General features: G+C 45.8%; 1 protein-coding gene across 1 annotated transcript; it reads right to left on the minus strand.

The window, feature by feature from the left end:
* Positions 1 to 1,218: 1,218 nt before the first annotated feature.
* On the minus strand, positions 1,219 to 16,621 carry LOC116275423. The gene is made up of 5 exons (XM_031667612.1): positions 16,550 to 16,621; positions 15,910 to 16,229; positions 15,729 to 15,813; positions 2,270 to 3,466; positions 1,219 to 1,943 (listed from the first exon to the last, which is right to left on the minus strand). The coding sequence occupies exons 1-4, from the start codon at positions 16,619 to 16,621 to the stop codon at positions 2,945 to 2,947; spliced, it is 999 nt and encodes a 332-aa protein (XP_031523472.1). The 3' UTR covers positions 1,219 to 1,943; positions 2,270 to 2,944.
* Between the last annotated feature and the right edge of the window lie 5,416 nt (positions 16,622 to 22,037).

Consider the following 22,037-nt stretch of genomic DNA (forward strand, 5'->3'; position numbering starts at 1 on the left):
TGGCTGCATAGATTTCCATGGTGCACTCAGTCCACTGCTGCTGGGCACTTAGATTGATTCTGTGTCCTTGCTCATGAGAATAGCACTGCAATGAACATATGAGTCTATTTGATTGAATAAATTATTTTCCTTTAGATATATTCCCAGCAGTAGGATTGCTGGGTTGAATGGTAGTTCTATTTTATCTTCTTTGAGAAATCTCCAAACTGCTTTCCGTAGTGGCTGGACTAGTTTGCTTTCACAGCAACAGTGTCTAAGTGTTCGCTTTTCTCCTCAGCTTCACCAACATCTGTGGTTTTTTGACTCTTTAAGAATTGCCGTTTGACTGGTATAAGATGGTACCTCACTATGGTTTTGATCTGCATTTCTCTGATGATGATTCATATTGAGCATTTTTTCATGTTTGTTGGCCACTTGAAGGTCTTCTTTTGAAAAGCATCTGTTCATGTTCTTTGCTTACTTTTTAAGTGGGTTTTTTGTTCTTGCTGGTTGAGTTGTTTAAGCTCCTTATAGATTCTGCATATTAGACATTTGTCAGTTGCATAGTGTGCAGATATTTCTCCTGTTCTATAGGCTGTTTACTGTGTTGCTAGTTTCTTTTGCTGTGCAGAAGTTCTTTAGTTTAATGAGATCCCATTTGTCAATTTTTGGTTTTGGTTGCAATTGCTTTTGGTGTCTTCATCATGAAATCTCTGCCAGGTCCTATGTCCAGAGTGGTATTTCCTAGGTCATCTTCCAGGATTTTTATAGTTTTAAGACTTACATTTAAATCTTTAATCCATGTTGAGATATTTTACATATATGGTGAAAGATGGGGTTCAGTTTCATTCCTCTGCACACGGTTAGCCAGTTATCCTAGCACCATTGGTTGAATAGGGAGTCTTTCCCCATTGCTTATTTTTGTTGATTTTGTTGAAGGTTACATGGCTGGAGGTGTGAAGGTTTCTTTCTGAGTTCTTGATTCTGTTCCACTGACCTAAGTGTCTATTTTTGTACCAGTACCATTCTGTTTTGATCACCATAGCCTTATATTATAGTTTGAAGTTAGGCAATGTGATGTCTCTGGCTTTGTTCTTTTTGCTTATGATTGTTTTGGCTATTTGGGCTCTTTTTAAATTCCAAATCGCTTTTAGATTACATTCTTCTAATTCTGTGAAAAATGACATTGATATTGATAAGGATAATGTTTCATCTATAAATTGCTTTTGGAAGTATGGCCATTTTAACTATATTGATTCTTCCAACCCATTAGCATGAAATATTTTTCCATGTATTTGTATTGTCTCTGATTTTTTCAGTCATGTTTTGTAGATTCTCTGTTTCCATACAAAATCTAGCAGATTCACTCATTTATTACTCCCTATCATGGAGGAAAAATGAAATAACATTAATTCTCTACTGGATAATACAACAAAATTCCAAACTCAGTAGGTTTTTGGGACATAGAACTCTTTATTTAAATATCAGTACAGGGTAATAAATTACTATAGGAAACAATCATTAACATAATTTTTATTAGATATTTAAATAATTATCTTTCAGGACATGAAAGGAATCCCTGGAGGCCTGAAGTCTAACATGATTGTTTTATTGACAATATCATTTGGAAGAACAGTGTCACCATTCAAAGAAGTAACTGATTTTCCAAACAAAAGCAGAAGAAAGAAAATGTTGACATATCTTGTTTAGTCAGCCAGAACTTTAAGTGCAAAAATTCCATCAGGTAGCACCAAGAGAAAATAGCATAAGATGTTAGGAATAACCAGTGGTAAAATTGTTGACAAAAGGAATCAAGGCAGTGAAAAAGCTATTGGGTCCATGGTGTCATCATGATCTGCTGGAGGCCTCTGGACATACACAGTAGGTGGTGGGCAGGTGGCCAGCCAGAAGGGCGAGTTTGATCGAGACCGTGCTCACAGGGGCTTTTTGGTGTCATCTTCAGCCTTCAGAAAGGATACAAATGTTGGTTTAAATGGTGAAGGAGAACCCAGATCACTTTTCCACGTCTGAAAACCCAGTGACACCTGCAGTCTTGAGGCTGGTGAATCCACAAGGAGAGGAATAAAAGCAAGTGCAGTGAGGAAGAGGAGTCAGGAGTGAGAAGGGAGAGGAGGATAGGAGAGCACAGGCACCCCAAGGAGGAGCCCTCTACGAGGGGGTCCTGTTCACATTCACTCAAACACACACATACACACACACACACATACACACACACTGGGCTGATTAGATCTGAACTCAGGACAGCAACCTTTGTTTTTTTCCCACTTACTTGTTCGCTTCAGCATGTTTTCCCAGTATATCAAGAATTCCTCAAGCCAAGTTTCAGTCTCCCAGTGAAATCTTCTGGAAGAACCTGGTCACATCCCCGTCCTTCTCCCACTTCTCTTTCACCTTCTTGGCTCCAGGATGAAGCACTGTCCACTTTCTGTTGTTTGGGTCAAAGAGGAGGAACCTCTGTCCATTGAAGAGGAACTGCCAAGATCCTCTGCCGTGTCCATGGGCTTCGTGCTCACAAGACATCCGGGCCTGCAGAATGAGGGGCTCTGCCCCATTGGAAAGAGATCAGCTCTGATCTTGAGAAATTCTGAACCCCACCCTGCTTCCTTTCCTGTCTGCTGCCCTTGCTCTTTGACCTCTTGAGTGATATAAACCTGATTTGTTTATTTTTAATTAATTAATTTATTTTTTAACTAGGCAAAGAACATTATTAACCTTTGTTTCAAACTTTATTCCCAGGCTTCTTCGGCTTAATTAGCTGCAAAGAATAAATTGTGTACATTATTAAACTGAAAGGAGCTCAGTGTCCAAGGGGCTTGGGCTTAAAAGTATTGGTGACCTAGATTTTATCATATCCATAAACAAACATTTCTTAAAAAGCAGTCATAATAGAAAATAGCAGTTCCTAGTAACTTCTTCAAGTTTTATCTTCAGAAGTTGGCTCAATTCATTTTGCCTCATGCTTGGAAGCCTCATCAAAATTCTCCACAAGATCAGTAACTTCATCATCATCATCCTCTCCAGTTGCAAGTGGTGCTGGTCTATCCACAGACTGTTTGGGCAGAGCTTCAGCCAGTCTCCTTAAACTAGTCAGACAGTCTGCACCAAGCTGGATGAAGATGCTGGGTAGCATTGCTGTCAGCTGCTTTGTCTTAGCATGGCCTGTAATGGTGAAAGGTTTCCCTGCCAGAGATGTCTGAACTTCAGGGTTGTTAAAGTGGATCACTCTTCCTTGGTTTGTAAACACATTCACCTCTTCAATACCAGAGATATTGTTTACCCCTAACTTCTTTAAGGAGAACTGAAAGTTTTTATCTTCCGTTGTGGTTGTTCTATGAACCACCTTCTTCTTTCTGCGAGCAGGTCCTTTCCCACCAATGTACACTTGTGCCTGCAGTTTGGCAGGTTTTTCCTGGTTCATGATTGTTTCTTTCACCTTGTTGGAGCGGATAAGGGGCCGTGCAGGGGACTAGGGTTGGTGTTCAGGTGGTCTCGGGTGGACCAGCTGAGATTAGGCACACACATGCAAGGACGCCAACCTGATTTATTTTTTGCATGAACCCATTAAAGCCTTCTAAGCTACTATAGTGTCTGCTCCCTCCTGTCCTGGGCCATTTTAAACTTACCACTGGGTATTCAATTCTCCACTTGAATGTCAGCCAATTGCTCTTTGAGGAAATCTACCACATCTCTTAGGGTTTCAGTTTGTTCTTCCCAGGCTTTTGTGACATTGACCTTCCTCCCCAGAGAAGCAAAGGCTTTGGCCTTGTGGTTAAAACAGTCATAGTGAAGAAAAGGCCTTTCATCCACCTGGTCTTGAACTTCACACCACTGTGGTTCAGGTCTGAACTTAGGAGTGATGATGAAGTCATAGCGAAGATAGTGTGTGTGTGTGGAAGATAAACACAGGAGAGGGCTGGTGTGGGGGGAAGTGGAACCTAAGACCCCTCCTCTTCCTTATGGTGACTGCAAGTAAATATCTCTGAGGGGCTGGGCTGGCAGAGTAAGATGTGCCCCAGCCAGGACTGTCATGTCAACTAGTTAAAGACTAGAATGTCTCCCTTTCTTGAGTACAAGGCAAGGAAGGTCCCTGCAGCCATGAAACCATGCATCCTCCCAAGACATATCCCACCTGGGCTCTGCCCACATGGGTCAGCACATGACCTTGTCATGGAGGTGCCAGGCCTGCTGTGGCAGGAAAAGGCCTGGATGAGGAGGATCTTTGGCAGCAGCCCCTGTGGACTGCGGGAGGTGGGAGAGGGTGTGGGAGCTGCCCTAGGATGCTCCAGCTCAGTGAGTGGGATGAGGACAGAATCCAATTTGAATCAAAAAGAGATTATTGTCATAGTCCCAGGATTTAAACGTTAGCAAAGCCCCTGGTGATGATGGCCATCTGCTATGAGATGCATTCCTGAAACCTTGGAAAAGGGATGGTTCACAGGGCGAGAAGTAGAAAATCTAGAACTTCTAAGGCACGGTGTAGAGGAAGGGATCACAGGCTCAGAGAAGTGCCCATGCTAGAGGGGTCTGAGTGTGAAAATCCAGAACAATGTCCATCCTCTGTGCTCCTGGGAAGCCTGGAGGACTCCTGTTTACCCAGCATATAAAGCAGGCCCTGAGAGAAGGCAGCAGACTGTCAAGAAACGCAGGGATGCCTGTCGCTGAAAGCCAGGGTAGGAAATGCTGTTCCCTAAGTGGCTCCCAGGAGTAATGATCTGAAACAACCGATCCCAGGTGGAGGCTGTCACCTGTCAGGAGGAGGGAAAGTGCAATGACAAAAATGATTAGAGAAGTCCCAATGCCAGCTGGAGTCCTGAGCCACAGAGAGCTACGCTCATGGCTCACAGAACAAGGGGGACCAAGAGGCAAAACAGATGGAGACTCACCCGGATCCTGCTGGACTTTAACCACAATAAATAAAGACAAAACAGAGAGATGGATGATTTGGAAGAGGAAAGTGGACATTTCATAAAAAACTGTATTACTTTGCCGAGTTTCCAGCACTAAGCCACTTCTCAGACAGACCCAGGATCCATTACTAGAAGCAGAGTCCACATTCCAATAAGGAAAGACCCTTCAACCTCACAACAAGTGCAAAGCTTCTTTTCCGACTTCCCCACATACACGCATGGCCCGCAGAGCTTGCTGTGAGGGGCTGTATTGTGAATATAAGGGGCTTGCTGGCAACATAGTCCCTGTTGTCACTGATCAACTCTCCCCCTGTATCTTGATAGTAGCCACAGACAATCCATGCGTGATGAGTGTGGCTGGACCTGTCACTAGGGCCCTAGGACTCAGTACACGTTAGATCCTAGAAGTATCTGTGGTTGAAAAAAGTTTTGTGTAGAGTCCGTAGCAATTTCTAACTGGAGAATCAACAAGGTCCCCTAATGCCCAGAAGCAAGCCCATGCTACTGGCACCAGGAAATAAATCACACCCTTCAAAAGTGGTTCCTGTATCATCCTAGGCCCTGGCAGAGATGAGGCCTCCAGCCATGGGAGGGCAGTGACCACACGGCCTCAGAGCTGCCCACCATGGGATGGGCTCCTCACCCTATATGTCACTAGGAAGATAGACCCAGCAATGAGAAGATGCAGGTGGTTCTCCTGGGATGGGCAGGAGTAGGGCCACAGGGAATTAAGAAGCTGCACAAGAAGTTGGCCCCAATCCCCAGGACACCACATGACTGCACCCTCTCACCCTCAGTTCACACCTGAGGCTTCAGGGAGGGTCCCTGATGGCTCAGGTGAACCATAGATGCCACTCAGCAGCAAAGGAGGGGAGAGTAGACCCCAAACCATGGAACCCTGGCTCCCATCACATCCACACCACCCAGAAGTCACAGACAGAGCAGGAACTGGCTCTGACTTTAGGAGTTGCACCTGAGACCCCATCTGGAGATGCCACCCTAGGGGATGGTCCATCAACTGTTGTGTCACTGTGTGTATCCTCATCTGGGGTCAGTAACCTAGGCCAGTGTCCAACTCTGTTCCCTCTTTTATTTTCAGGTTGTCCTGGCCGGCTGTTGCTCTACAAAGGGACAGGACTTGACACACAGACAGATAATCCATGCCTTGAAAAGACCAAAGTGCCTCCTGCCTTCCTTTCTAGAAAGTGTTTGCCACCTCCAGCCTACCATTCTATATGATGCTGGCTCCTGAATAGGAAGAATAGGAGGTCTTGGTCCAAGGGTAGAAGTGGGTGCCTCTACTCACCTGCATTCCCAGGGTCATCCTGGGGAGAATGGTACTTCCCATCCCCCCTGCACAGGTTCTGGGGTGTGTGGGTGTGTACTTAGCAAGGAGGAGAAGGTGTCGGTTGTTGTGGGAGGTGGTGAGAGCCTCCTCATGGATGGGGAGGTGAGGGAGGCCTGTGGGGTGAGAGGGCTGGACTGAGATTGAAGGTAAAATGATGTGACCTGTTTGGTGGCAGTGGGTAGTGATGAAAGGTGACAATGTGCTAGCAGCCCTCACTCTCAGCGCCTCCTCGGTCTCGGCCTCCACTCTGGCGGTGCTTAAGGAGACCTTCAGTCCGCCACGGCACTGTGGGAGCCCCTCTCTGGGCTAGCTGAGGCCGGAGCTGCCTCCCTCTGCTTGCAGGGAGGTGTGGAGGGAGAGGCCGGGGCAGAGACTGGAGCTGCGAGCAGCACTGGCAGGCCAGTGCGAGTTCTCGCAGGTGCAGTCACCGGCTCAGTGGGCCCTGCACCGGGAGCAGCTGGCAGGCGCCACAGGCCCAGGGTAGTGAGGGGCTTGGCACCCAGGCCAGCAGCTGTGGAGGTTGCACCGGCTCCCCCACTGCAGTGGGCTCCCGGAGGCCCCAGCCTCCCCAGTGGGCGCCACCCCCTATTCAGTTGCCACCAATCCCATCCACAGCCCAAGGGCTGAGGAGTGCAGGCGCCACTGGTGACTGGTGGGCAGCTCCGCCTGCAGCCCGGGTGAAGGATCCACTAGGTGAAGCCAGCTGGGCTCCTGAGCTGGATGGGGACTTGGAGAACTTTTATATCTAGCCAGAGGATTGTATGTGCACCAATCAGCACTCTGTATCTAGCTAATCTGGTGGAGACTTGGAGAACTTTTATGTCTAGCTAGAGGATCCTAAATACACCAATCAGCACTCTGTGTCTAGCTCAGGGTTTGTAAATACACCAATCAGTACTCTGTGTCTAGCTCAAGGTTTGTAAATACACCAGTTGGTACTCTGTACCTAGCTAACTCTGTGTCTAGCTAACTTAGTGGGGACTTGGAGAACTTTTTCCTCTAGCACTCTGTGTCTAGCTCAAGGATTGTAAAGGTACCAATCAACACTCTGTCAAAACGCACCAATCAGCTCTCTGTAAAATAGACCAATCAGCTCTCTGTAAAATGGACCAATCAGCAGGATGTGGGAGGGGTCAGATAAGGGAATAAAAGCAGGCTGCCCTGGCCAGCCAGGGGTAACCCTCTTGGGTCCCCTTCCACACTGTGGAAGCTTTGTTCTTTCCTTCTTTTCAGTAAATCTTGCTGCTACTCACTGTTTGGGTCCATGCTGCCTTTATGAGCTGTAACACTTACTGCAAAGGTCTGCAGCTTCACTCCTGAAGCCACCAAGATCACGAACCCACTGGGAAGAACGAACAACTCCAGATGTGCTGCCTTTAAGAGCTGCCACACCCCCCAGGAAAGTCTGCAGCTTCACTCCTGACAGCGAGACCACAAACCCACCAGAAGGAAGAAACTCTAGACACATCTGAACGTCTGAAGGAACAAACCCTGGACACACCATCTTTAAGAACTGTAACACTCACCGCAAGGGTCCGCGGCTTCATTCTTGAAGTCAGTGAGACCAAGAACCCACCAATTCTGGACACAGTGAGGGGATTGGAAGGGAAGTGTAGGCTGAGCCCCTGGTTGCAGGCAAGTGCAGCAAAGTGTAGGGTGAAGTTTAAGGGCAGGGAGCCCTGGGGGTGCTGGAGGGTTTGTGTGGTGGAAAGTCAGTGAGAAGAGAGCATCTGTGTTTGTCTGGGATGTGTGTGCTCCTGTTTCTGTGAGATCCCCTCCCTCACCGCTGGTCACGCCTGTGTCCCGGTAGTTCAGGCTCCTTCTGCCCTAGGGCACAGTGGAGGTGCCAGCCTCACCTGAGTCCGGCCGTGCCCTCTGGCCCCTTCCAAAACTCTTGTCCCTCCCATCCTCCTGTTATTATAGGAGATAAGAAAGAAATCATTTAGGTAGACAGGGTAAAAAGAGTCCCCAGCAAAAAACTTTCCTTCTAACAAAAAGCAGCTCAGAAACTGCTCCCTTTTTAACCTCAAGCAGTTCAAAGAAATCACTTGTCTTCTAACAAAGAGAAGCCTAAAAGATCAGGCTGTAAAACGCAGATAAGCAACTTGGGCACAGAAGGAGGAACTACCTGGATAATGATCGAACTTCACATACATAGGATGGGCCCCTGCAAAAACAGTGGGGCTCAGTGAGCATATTCCTGTCCATTTCCCTTTTTCCTTTGTTTTTTTGTTTTGTTTTGTTTTTTGGTTTTTTGTTTTTGAGGGAGTTTTGCTCTTGTCGCCCAGGCTGGAGTGCAATGGTGTGATCTTGGCTCATCCCACAACCTCTGTCTCCCAGGTTCAAGTGATTTTCCTGCCTCAGCTTCCCAAGTAGCTGGGATTACAAGCGCCCATGACCACGTCCAGCTAATGTTTGTATTTTTAGTAGAGACAGGGTTTGCCATGTTGGCCAGGCTGATCTTGAACTCCTAACTTCAGCTGATCTACCCGCCTCAGCTTCCCAAAGTGCTGGGATTACAAATGTGAACCATGGCACCTGGCCCCTGTCCATTTCTTTAGGCACACTGAGATAGGGAAGCCGGAAGCATGCACAGTGTAGGGATGCCTGCAGCTGCAAGAAGGTGCCTGGGAACAGGCACAGAAACTCACCAACCCCTTTTATCACAGGCAGGTAAGTAGTGCAGAGCAGCACAAACTAAGAGCCAGCCTGCATGATCAAAGAATGGGGTGGGGGCTGCTAGAGACTCTACCTTATGCAGATGGCATACCTGGTCCTAACCGGCTCTTCGGGCCCTATGGGTCTCTCTGTGACAGAGAGCTGTTCTTAGGCTGTGCACGGTGGCTTACACCTGTAATCCCAGCACTTTGGGAGGCCAAAGTGGTTGGATCACCTGAGGTCTGGAGTTTGAGACAAGCCTGACCAACATGAAGAAACCCCGTCTCTACAAAGAATACAAAAATTAGCTGGGCATGGTGGTGCGTGCCTGTAAACTCAGCTACTCTGGAGGCTGAGGCAGGAGAATCACTTGAACCCAGGAGGTGGAGGCTGCGGTGAGCTGAGATTGTGCTGCTGCACTCCAGCATGGGCAGCAAGAACGAAACTCGGGGGGGCATGCCCAAGATGGCTGAATAGGAACAGCTCCAGCCTCCAGCTCCCAGCGTGAGTGACACAGAAGACAGGTGATTTCTGCATTTTCAACTGAGGTACCGGGTTCATCTCACTGGGTCATGTCGGACAGTTGGCGCTGGTCTGCAGGTGCAGCCCGACCAGCAAGAGCTGAAGCAGGGCAACACATCACCTCACCTGGGAAGCACAAGGGGTGAGGGAATTCCTTTTCCTAGCCAAAGGAAATTGAGACACACAACACCTGGAAAATCGGGTAACTCCCACCCTAATACTGCACTTTACCAAGGGTCTTAGCAAATGGCACACCAGGAGATTATATCCCACACCTGACCCAGAGGGTCCCACGCCCATGGAGCCTCCCTCATTGCTAGCACAGCAGTCTGAGATCTAACTGAAAGGTGGCAGTGAGGCTGGGGGAGGGGCACCTGCCATTGCTGAGGCTTAAGAAGGTAAACAAAGCCGCTGGGAAGCTCGAATTGGGTGGAGCCCACCACAGCTCAAGGAGGCCGGCCTGCCTCTGTAGACTCCTCCTCTGGGGACAGGTCATAGCTAAACGAAAAGCAGCAGAAACCTCGGCAGAGGTAAATGCCCCCATCTGACAGCTGTGAAGAGAGTGGTGGATCTCCCAGCACGGAGGTTGAGATCTGAGAACAGACAGACTGCCTGCTCAAGTGGGTCCGTGACCCTGAGTAGCCTAACTGGGAGACATCCCCCACTAGGTGCAGACCGACACCTCACACCTCATACGGCAGGGTACACCCCTGAGACGACACTTCCAGAGCAAGAATCAGACAGCAACACTTGCTGTTCAGCAATATTCTATCTTCTGCAGCCTCTGCTGCTGATACCCAGGCAAACAGGGTCTGGAGTGGACCTCAAGCAAACTCCAACAGACCTACAGCTGAGGGTCCTGACTGTTAGAAGGAAAACTAACAAACAGAAAGGACACCCACACCAAAACCCCATCAGTACATCACCATCATCAAAGACCAAAGGCAGATAAAACCACAAAGATGGGGAAAAAGCAGTGCAGAAAAGCTGGAAATTCAAAAAATCAGAGTGCATCTACCCCTCCAAAGGAACACAGCTCATTGCTAGCAACGGAACAACACTGGATGGAGAATGACTTTGACAAGTTGAGAGAAGAAGGCTTCAGTCGATCAGACTTCTCAGAGCTAAAGGAGGAACTACGTAACCAGTGCAAAGAAACTAAAAACCTTGAAAAAAGATTTGACAAATGGCTAACTAGACTAACCAATGTAGAGAAGTCCATAAAAGAACTGATAGAGATGAAAACCATAACAAAAGAACTACGTGACAAATGCACAAGCTTCAGTAACCGACTCGATCAACTGGAAGAAAGAGCATCAGCGACTGAAGATCAAATGAATGAAACGAAGCGAGAAATGTAGAGAAAAAAGAGGAAAAAGAAATTAACAAAGCCTCCAAGAAATATGGGATTATGTGAAAAGACCAAATCTACGTCTGATTGGTGTGCCTGAAAGTGATGGGGAAAATGGAACCAAGTTGGAACACACTCTGCAGGATATCATCCAGGAGAACTTCCCAACCCTCGTATGCAGGCCAACATTCAAATTCAGGAAATAATAGAGAACGCCACAAAGATACTCCTCGAGAAGCAACTCCAAGACACATAATTGTCAGATTCACCAAAGTTGAAATGAAGGAAAAAAATGTTAAGGGAAAGCCAGAGAGAAAGGTCGCATACACACAAGGGTCAGACTAACAGCAGATCTCTCGCAGAAACTCACAAGCCAGAAGAGAGTGGGGGGCCAATATTCAACATTCTTAAAGAAAAGAATTTTCAACCCAGAATTTCATATCCAGCCAAACTAAGTTTCATAAGAAGGAGAAATAAAATCCTTTACAGACAAGCAAATACTTAGAGATTTTGTCACCACCAGGCCTGCCCTACAAGAGATCCTGAAGGAAGCACTCAAACATGGAAAGGAACAACAGGTACCAGCCACATTGCAAAAACATACAAAATGTAAAGTCCATCGATGCTAGGGAAGAAACTGTGATCAACTAGCGAAAGCAAAATAACCAGCTAATATCATAATACAGGATCAAGTTCACACATAACAATATAAACCTTAAAATGTAAATGGACTAAATGGTCCAATTAAAAGACACAGACTGACAAATTGGATAAAGAGTCAAGAACCATCAGTTTGCTGTATTCAGAAGACCCATCTCACACGCAGAGACACACATAGGCTCAAAATAAAGGGATGGAGGAAGATCTACCAAGCAAATGGAAAACAAAAAGCAGGGTTGCAATCCTAGTCTCTGATAAAACAGACTTTAAAACCATCAAAGATCGAAGAGACAAAGAAGGCCATTACATAATGGTAAAGGATCAATTCATCACTTAAGAGCCAACTATCCTAAATATATATGCACCCAATACAGGAGCAATTCCAGATTCATAAAGCAAGTCCTTAGAGACTTACAAAGAGACTCTTAGACTCCCATACAATAATAATGGGAGACTTAACACCCACTGTCAACAACATTAGACAGATCAACGACAGAAAGTCAACAAGGATATCCAGGAATTGAACTCAACTCTGCACCAAGCTTAACCTAATAGACATCTACAGAACTCTCTCCACCCCAAATCAACAGAATATACATTCTTCTCAGCACCACATCACGCTTATTCCAAAATTAACCACATAGTTGAAGTAAAGCACTCCTCAGCAAATGTAAAAGAACAGATATTATAACAAACTGTCTCTCTCAGACCACAGTGCAATCAAACTGAACTCAGAACTAAGAAACTCAATCAAAAAACCGGCCAACTACATGGAAACTGAACAACCTGCTCCTGAATGACTACTGGGTACATAACGAATGAAGGCAGAAATAAAGATGTTCTTTAAACCACTGAGGGTAAAGATACAACATACCAGAATCTCTGGGACACATTTAAAGAAAGCGAGGGTGTGTAGAGAGTTATAGCACTAAATGCCCACAAGGAGAAGCAGGAAAGATCTAAAATTGAAACCCTAGCATCACAATTAAAAGACTAGAGGAAACAGAGCAAACACATTCAAAAGCTAGCAAAAGGCAAAAATGCTAAAAGATCAGAACAGAACTGAAGGGAGATAGAGACACAAAACCCTCAAAAGTGAATCCAGGGAGAAGCTGGTTTTGGAAAGATAAACAAAATTTATATACCACTAGCAAGACTAATAAGAAAGAAAAGAGAGAATCAAATGAATCACAATAAAAATGATAAAGGGGGATATACCCATAACCCACAGAAATACAAACTACCATCAGAGAAGCCATCAACACCTCACGCCAAAATAAGAAAGCTAGAAATCTAGAGAAGAAATGGATAATTTCCTGGACACTTACACTCTCCCAAGACTAAACCAGGAAGAAGTTGAATCCCTGAATAGACCAATAGCAGGCTCTGAAAGTGGGGGCAATAATTAATAGCCTACCAACCAAAAAAGTCAGGACCAGATAGGATTCACAGCCGAATTCTACCAGCAGAGGTACAAGGAGGAGTTGGTACCATTCCTTCTGAGAGCTATTCAATCAATAGAAAAAGAGAGTCCTCCTACACTCATTTTACGGTATCATCCCAATATCAAAGCCTGACAGAGATACAACAAAAGATAATTTTTAGACCAATATCCTGATGAACATCGATATAAAAATCTCACTAAATACTGGCAAACCAAATCCAGCAGCACATCAAAAGCTTATCCACCATGATCAAGTGGAGGGCTTCATCCCTGGGATGCAAGGCTGGATTCCAACCTCATAAAATCAATAAATGTAATCCAGCATATAAACAGAGACAAAGACCAAAACCACATAATTATCTCAATAGATGCAGAAAAGACCCGACCATAAAACTCACCAACCCTTCATGCTAAAACTCTCAATAGAATTAGGTATTGATGGGCATTATCTCAAAATAATAACAGCTATTTATGAGCAAACCCACAGCCAATATCATACTGAATGGGCAAAACTGGAAGCATTCCTTTGAAAACTGGCACAAGACAGGGATGCCCTCTCTCTCACCACACTCCTATTCAACACAGTGTTGGAGGTTTGGCTAGGGCAATCAGGGCAAGAGAAATCAAAGTATTCAGTTAGGAAAAGAAGAAGTCAAATTGTCCCTGTTTGCAGATGACATGATTGTATATTTAGAACCCCATTGTCTCAGCCCAAAATCTCCTTAAGCTGATAAGCAACTTCAGCAAAGGAGTCTCAGGATACAAAAATCAATGTGCAAAAATCACAAAGCGATTCTTATACACACCAGTAACAGACAAACAGAGAGCAAATCATGAATGAACTCCCATTCACAATAGCTTCAAAGAGAGATAAAAAATGCCTAGGAATCCAACACAAGCGTGTAAAAGGACCTCTTCAAGGAGAACTACAAACCACTGCTCAGTGAAATAAAGAGGACTGTTCGTGGAGGACTGTGGATGGGAGAATCAATACAGTGAAAATGGCCATACTGCCCAAGGTAATTTATAGATTCAATGCCATCCCCATCAAGCTACCAATGAGTTTCTTCACAGAATTGGAAAAAACGCTTTAAAGTTCATATGGAACCAAAAAGAGCCGCATTGCCAAGACAATCCTAAGCCAAAAGACAAGCTGGAGGCATCAAGCTACCTGACTTCAAACTATACTACAAGGCTACCGTAACCAAAAGACCATGGTACTGGTACCAAAACAGAGATATATAGACCAATGGAACAGAATAGAGCCCATAAATAATACCACACATCTACAGCCATCTGATCTTTGACAAACCACAACAAAAGTAAAAGAAATGGGGAAAAGGATTCCCTATTTAATAAATGGTGCTGGGGAAAATTGGCTAGCCATAAATGGCTTTGAAACTGGATTATTTCCTTACTCCTTATCTGAAAATTAATTCAAGATGGATTAGAGACTTAAATGTTAGACCAAAACCATAAAAACCCTAGAGAAAACCTATTACCATTCAGGACATAGGAATGGGCAAAGGACTTCATGTCTAAAACACCAAAAGCAATGGCCACAAAAGCCAAAATTGACAAATGGGATCTCATTAAACTAAAAGAGCTTCTGCACAGCAAAAGAAAAGCTACCATCCAGAGTGAACAGGCAACCTACAGAATGGGAGAAGAATTTTTTGCAATCTACTCATCTGACAAAGGGCTAATATCCAGAACCTACTCAAGAGAACTCAATCAAATTTACAAGATAAAAAACAAACAAAAAAAAAAACCATCAAAAAGTGGGCAAAGGATATGAGACAGACCTTCTCAAAGACATTCATGTACAGCCAACAAACACAAGAAAAATGCTCATCATCACTAGCCATGAAATGCAAATCAAAATCACAATGAGATACCATCTCACACCAGTTAGAATGGCAATCATTAAAAAATCAAGGAAACAACAGGTGCTGGAGAGGGATGTGGAGAAATAAGAACACTTTTACACTGTTGAATTTGGGACTGTAAAGCTAGTTCAGCATTGTGGGGAAAACAGTGTGGCGATTCCTCAAGGATCTAGAGCTAGAAATACCAGAACTGACCCAGCCATCCCACTACTGGATTTATATACCCAAAAGGATTATAAGTTAATGCTGCTATAAAGACACACATGCACCGCGATATGTTTATTGAGGCACTATTCACAATAACAGGAAGACTTGGAATCAACCCAAATGTCCATCAGTGACAGACTGGATGAAAACCCAGCACATATACACCATGGAATACTATGCAGCCATAAAAGGATGAGTTAGGTATCCCTTGTAGGGACATGGATGCAACTGGAAACCATCATTCTCAGCAAACTATCGCAAGAACAAGAAAACCAAACACCACATGTTCTCACTCATAGGTGGGAACTGAACAATGAATCAACTTGGACACAGGAAGGGATCATCACACACACCGAGGTCCCTATTGTGGGGACGGGGTGGGGGAGGGATAGCATTAGGAGATACACCTAATATAAATGGCCAAAGTTAATGGGTGCGAAAAGCACACCAACATGGCTCCACATGTATACATATGTAACAAACGTACGTTGTGCATATGTATCCCTAGAACTTAAGTATAATAAAATAAATAAATAAATAAATAAATAAATAAAGTATTGAACAAATCAAAAAAAAAAAAAAGAACGAAACTCCGTCTCAAAAAAAAAAAGAGCCACTGTTTCCTTTCGCTTAAAACTCGTGCTCAATCTCACTCCGTGGAGTCTGTTCGTCTCCATCCTTAGTTTCCTCGGCCGCGAGACCCAGAACCTTGGCATTTATCCCAGACAACAAGGTTGTTTACTCCCCTCAGTTTCTGGCCTCGTTTCTGCCACTCTATTTTCTCAGGCGGGAAAAGCAACCCCAGGGACTCAGCAGGGGCAGGAGTCCTGCGCGGGGGGTGAGAGAAAGGCGTGGCACAGTATGAGAAATCCGTCCTCCCCGACGCCCTCTCCGCTTTCTTCCAACCCATTCCTGGAACTCACCGGCCTGTGCGGTCCAGGGACAGCCCCGCAGCAGAAGCGCAGAGCCAGGATGCACGAAGGAACATGGGGCTCTCAGCCGGCGCCTTTGGGACCCGGACTTGGCGACGGAATACAGAGGACGCCGCGCGGGGAAACATCTGAGCCTCCCCGCTGAGCCAAGCTGCTGTTCCCGGGTGGAGCTGAAGCGCAGAAACTCCCTGTCGTTTCTCCACTCCGCCTTTCTCCTGCTTCCCACCTTCCCAGGAGATCATTTCTTTCACTTCATTGTTTTTGCAACATTTCCTCCCACTTGAGCACTGCTTCTTTCTGTTCTTAAATGCCTGTTTCCATAAAGAGCAGGGATCGGATTTTCTACTTTTACAAGTTCGTTTTGTGTGTCTGTGGGTGGTAAAATAGGGTCGGGGTCGCTCTTAAAGTCATTTTTGTCTCTTTGCGCGCCTCAGTGATATTATTAAAGGCATTTGCGGATTTCAGCTGCAAAAGGCTTTCGCGAAAGTTCGTTGCGGGTGGTTTCCAGTTTCGCCCCCGCCTAGTTCTTCCGGGTTCCGCGCGCCCTGTGGCGCCTGCACGCTCGAGTCAGCCGGGTCCTGCCTGAGTGATGCTCTTACCAGGTGGCGCCCGGCTGTCACCGATGTCCCACCCGGAGGCGGCCCGGCGCCTGGCGGATACCCGCGGGCGGAACCGCCTTTGAAGACGTGAGGACTCCACCCATCGCCTCAGGGACAAATGCCGTCTCGGGCTTGAGGAAATGGGAAATCAGAGACAGCTGATGGCTCCTCTACAGCCTGGTGCGGGGGGCGGGAGGACTTTACACGGGCTGCTGCGGAGAAGTGACCTGGCAGCCAGGGTCCTTGGGGCTCCCACAGCGAGGCTCCAGCGCGGATCCCCTGCCTGACTGCTTGAGGCTGCTGGTGGGCGGCGCCCTCGCAGGGGGTGGTTCTGTACCCGAGTTGCTTATCTGTGTTTTACTGATCTTTTAGGCTGCTCTTTGTTAGAAGACAAGCGATTTCTTTGAACTGCTTGAGGTTAGAAAGGGAGCAATTTCTGAGCTGATTTTTGATAGAAGGAAAATTTTTTGCCTGAGACTCTTTTAACCCTATCTACCTAAATGATTTCTTTCTTATATCCTATAACAGCAGGAGGATGGGAGGGACGAGAGGATTGGAGGGGGCCCGGAGGGCACAGAGGGACTCTCTAGTGAGGCCGGCACCTCCATTGCGCCCTGGGGCGGAAACAGCCTGAACTACTAGGACACAGGCATGACCAGAGGTGAGGGTGGGGATCTCACGGAAACGGCAGCACAGACATCCCAGACAAACAGAGATGCTCTGTTCTCACCGGCCCTCCACCACACAAACCCTCCAGCATTTCCAGGGCTCCCTTGCCTTGAAACCCCCTGTACTTTGGGTCCACGGGTCTGGCCAGGAGCTTCTTTTCGTCCCCTCCCCGACCCCGTCGCCTGCGGTCCAGGGGTCCTGGTTACTCTGCTGGGCTGAGGCCCCTTCCAGGACGGACGTCCTGAGGCTGAGAAAAGCCCGGACGTATGAAAAAGATAGGTTCAGAGAGAAGATGGGAGAAAGGGAAGAAGCAGCAGGTGGCAGGAGAACAAGGAGAAACCCCCGTCCCGAAAATGGGGAGAGGGTGACACAGGGACAACCCCCACACCCCGGGTTACTCAGGGTTCCCCAGAGTGACTGCACCAATAGGACACGTGTGTGTGTATGTAAATGAGTACATACATATATAAGAATATATGTATGTACTGAGTGTATATATATATGAGTGTGTGTGTATATATACATCAGAGTGTGTGTGTGTGTGTGTGTGTATCTATATATACATATATATATATATATGAGTTTATTAGGGAGAATTGGCATACAGGATTTCAAGGTGAAGTCCAATGGTAGACCGTCTGCAAACTGGGGAAGAGGGAAGCCAGTAAAGGCTGTGGTCCAAGTCTGAAAGCCCTCAATACTGGGAAGCCCACAGGCAGGACTTAACCCCCACCAAAGCTCCCAGAGTCCCCGGAAATGTGAAACTGCTGGTGCAAGTCCCAGAGCCCTAAGGCAAAAGAACCTGCAGTCTGATGTTCAAGGAGGAAGGAAGCAAGAACCCCAAGGGAAGACAGAGAGAAGCCACAGAGCTCCGCCCACAGGGTCACCCCACCCTCTCCTGCCTGCTCTTCTGTAGCCCAGCTGGTGCGCCCATGGTGACATCCGCCCACACTGTTGGGGTCTTCATCTCCCCAGTCCCCGACTCAAATGTCATTCTCCTCCTCTCTGCAACACCCTGACAGACACGCCCAGAAAGAATACATTACCAGCCACCTAGGCATCCCTTAATCCAATCCACTGGCCACCATCAGAGCCCCCCAGGCCACACCTACTGACTTAGCTCTCTGCGCTCTGCCTCTGGCAGGGGTGAAGGATCCAGTCTCCATGTCCCCAACACTGTGATTATGATGACAGCCACATCCTACTAGGTGTGAGGTGGCATCTTCTCTTGTGGCTGTGATTTGCATTTCCTCTTAATGGCTATGGATGTTGATTCTTTTGACAGCTTAGTGGCCAACATATACCGAGAAATGTTCATTCAAAACCTTCCACATATTTGTATTGCATTATTTCTCTTACAATATTGAGTTGTATGCCAGGCACTGGGGACACCAGTCCTTACCAGGTATATAATTTGCACATATTTTCTCCATACTCTAAGTGCATATGGTGGGGTTGCACAGTTGCAATGATAGCTTTTAGCCATTGCTTTGAGAATCTGCGTTTTCCCTAGAAAGAGACCTCAGCAGGTCAAACAATGACAAGCCCAACTTAAACAGGCTTATCCAGGGTGTTCCAGACAGGCCAAATAGAGTTCTCTGGGGCTGGGGCTTTTGAAGGGCTCCAAACCCCACGTGCTCTTCCAGCAAGTGGAGACTGTGGCCTTGCAGCTGTCAGTGACATGGTGAGTCCAGTGTTTTCTGGGCATAATAAATCAGGATGTACTGTGCAAACAAGAAGTAAAAAGAAATGTTAGGAGGAAGAATATAAATTTTCAAATACGAGTTCGGAAGTACTAGAAAAAAACGAGGAAAAGGGCAAGGCTGGCTTGGTTGGGGAAGCAACCTGATGGATCCAGCTGTCTCCCCAATAGAGGGCTCGAGCTGTTAGGTTCCTCTGCAATGCCGAGAGCACCTCCACAACTAGCCCTACATCATCCTCTCTGTCGAGGCTGAATGCAGCTCTTGGGCCTTCAGTGCCAAGGAAGCCACAGTCCCAGACCAGAGGAAGGGCTGAGGATGACAGTGGAAAAGGAGGTGGCGGGTGCAGAAGGAGAAGGCTGACAGCAAGGATTTCCTGAGGATAAACAAAAATGTCACGTGAAAATGGAAAAAAAAGAAAGGGTATAAAGAACAAGATGGAAATCAACTGTAATTCCATTATGGAGTGTTTAATTTTAGGGTTTTGGCACTTTTGCATATAATTATTATACAATTATCATCATACAAATTTTTATACAATTATCATCATACGACTTATGATTATTTTAAGTGACTAGAGTTTATCTTTTTGAGCTGGGTTTGGGTTCATAGTGCAGAGTTCTCTCACTTTGGTCAGTTAACCCCATTTGTTTTTGGCCTTGCGTCATTTTATTTTATGTATTCATCTTTAATTTCAACCTATAAAATGAAAGGTACATAAACAGGTTTTTCACATGGGTGGATTTTGGGAGGCTGAGGCTTGGTGTCCCAATGATCCCATCACCTAAACAGTAAGCATGATACCTAACAGGTGTTTTTTCAGGCCAGGTGATCCTTGTCTCTCTCCGGTCTGGTCATTTCCAGCATCTGTGGTTCATGTGAATTCAGTGTTTAGCTGCCACTTTCAAATGGGAACATGCAGTATGTGGTTTTCTGTTCTTGCATTAGGTTGCTTAGGATAATACCCTCTAGTTCCATCCATGTTGCTGAAAAGGACATGATTTTGCTGTGTTTCGTGGCTGCATAGATTTCCATGGTGTCTATGTACCACATTTTTTTTCATTCAATTCACTGTTCCTGGGCACCTAGATTCTGATTCTGTGTCCTTGCTAGTGAGAATAGCACTGCAGTGAACATATTGGTGCATTTGTCTTTTTGATAAAATGAATTCTTTTCCTGTGGATATATCCTGAGTAGTGGGATTGCTGGGTAGAATGGTAGTTCTATTTTAAGTTCTTGGAGGAATCTCCAAACTGCTTTCCATAGTGGCTGAACACGTTTGCTTTCCCACCAACAGTGTCTATTTCCTTTTCTCTGCAGCCTCACCAACATCTCCGACTTTGTGACTGGTTAGAGACGGTAACTCATTGCAGTTGTGATTTGCACTTATCTGATGATTAGTGATATTGAGCACTTTTTCATGTTTCTTGGCCAATTTGTAGGTCTTCTTTTGAAAAGTGTCTGTTCATGTCTTTGCCCAATTTTAATTGGTTTTTTTTCTTCTTGCTTGTTCAATTGTTTAAGTTCCTTGTAGATTCCGGATATTGGACCTTTGTCAGATGCATACTTTGCAAATAGTTTCCCCCATTCTACAGGCTGTCTGTTTAGTGTGTTGCTTGTTTCTTTTTCTGTGCAGAGGTCTTAATGAGGTCTCACTTGTCCATTTTTGTTGTTGTTCCAATTGTTTTTAGTGTCTTCTTCATGAAATCTTTGCCAGGCGCTATGTCTGCATTGGTATTTCTTAGGTTATGTTCCAGGATTTTTAGTTTTAGTACTTACATTAAATCTTTCATCCATATTGAGTTATTTAACATATATGGGGAGAGCTAGGGGCTCAGTTTCCTTCTTCTGCATATGGCTGGCCAGATATCCCAGCACTAATTTTCAAATAGGGAATCTTTCCCACATTGCTCATTTATGTTGAAGATTAGATGGCGGTTAAGTGTGCAGGTTTATTTCTGGGCTCTCTATTATTTTATTTACTAAATAAAATAATCATGAATGTAATATTTTCATATTAAATAATTAAAAATTTCTACAACAGGCACTGTGGTTCATGTCTGTAATCCCAGAGCATTGGGAGGCCAAGGTGGGAGGATTGCTTGAGACCAAGATTTGAAGACCATCCTGGGCAACATAGGAAGACCCTATCTCTACCTAAAAATAAAACAATTTGCCGGCCCTGGTGGCGTGTGCCTGTAGTCTATTCTAGAGGCTGAGTCTAGAGGATCACTTGAGCCCAGGAGATGGAGATTACAGTGAGTGATGCATATGCCACTACTTCACTCCAATATGGTTGACAGAATGAGAAACTGTAAAAAGCCATAAAAATAAAAAGGATTATCACAATTTTTGGTCACTGCATGGAAAGGATCCCTGAGGTCTAAAGTCCAGCATGCTATTTTACTAGTGATACTGTTTGGAAGAATAAGGTCATGCTTCAGAGAAGTGTCTGCTTTTCCACAATCAAAGAAGTAGAAAGAAAATGCGTTTTGCTGGGATTTCTTGTTCAGTTAAAACTTGTGCAGAAATTCCATCCGTTAGCACTGAGAGAAAGTGGCAGAAGACGTGAAGAAAAATGGCTGCTAGGATCATCAGCAAAGGTAATGAGTGGCATGAGACGCTGAGTCTACAACGTCCTCATCATCTCCTGGGGGCCTGTGGGCTTGCTAAGGCTTGCACTCCTGCTTTCCAGAAAGGCACAGTGGTGAGTAGACAGGCGACCTCCCTGAAGGGAGAGCAGGAACCAGAACAGGCTAACAGAGGCTTCTTGATATCATCTTCCACCTTCAGAAAAGATGAAGTGTTGGTTTAAGTGGCTGAGAAAAACCTGGGTCTGTTGTCCTGGGTGATCCCTCCCAGGCCCTCCCCATTTCGGAGCCTCTCCCCCAAATAAGGAACATGTTTTTCCCTCCAAACCTACCCTTGGCTCTGCAGCCTGTCCCAACCTCCACCCTCCTTCACCACACCACAGAGCCAGCCCAGGTCCTGTTACAGCACATGAGGGCTCAGAATTGAGGCTGGTAATGAGGGTTGTGCACCCCCAGGGAGGGCCTGCTTCCCCTTCTCACGGAAGGGTCTAAAGGACCTGGGGGATCCCTGTCCAAAGAAAGGTCTTTGTATCCGTGTTCCCTGGCCTTGGGTGGGCTTG

The sequence above is a fragment of the Papio anubis genome, chromosome 6 (assembly GCF_008728515.1).
Source record: "Papio anubis isolate 15944 chromosome 6, Panubis1.0, whole genome shotgun sequence".
Lineage (NCBI taxonomy): Eukaryota > Metazoa > Chordata > Mammalia > Primates > Cercopithecidae > Papio > Papio anubis.

Excerpts from the sequence above, each read along its gene's own strand:
- LOC116275423 (XM_031667612.1), bottom strand. The coding sequence starts at position 16,621 with ATGGGTGGAGTCCTCACGTCTTCAAAGGCGGTTCCGCCCGCGGGTATC. Across the intron at positions 16,230-16,549 it reads AGGCGCCGGGCCGCCTCCGG|GCATTTAAGAACAGAAAGAA; the intron begins GTGGGACATCGG and ends TTATGGAAACAG. Across the intron at positions 15,814-15,909 it reads TCCCTGGACCGCACAGGCCG|GACTCCTGCCCCTGCTGAGT; the intron begins GTGAGTTCCAGG and ends CCCCCCGCGCAG.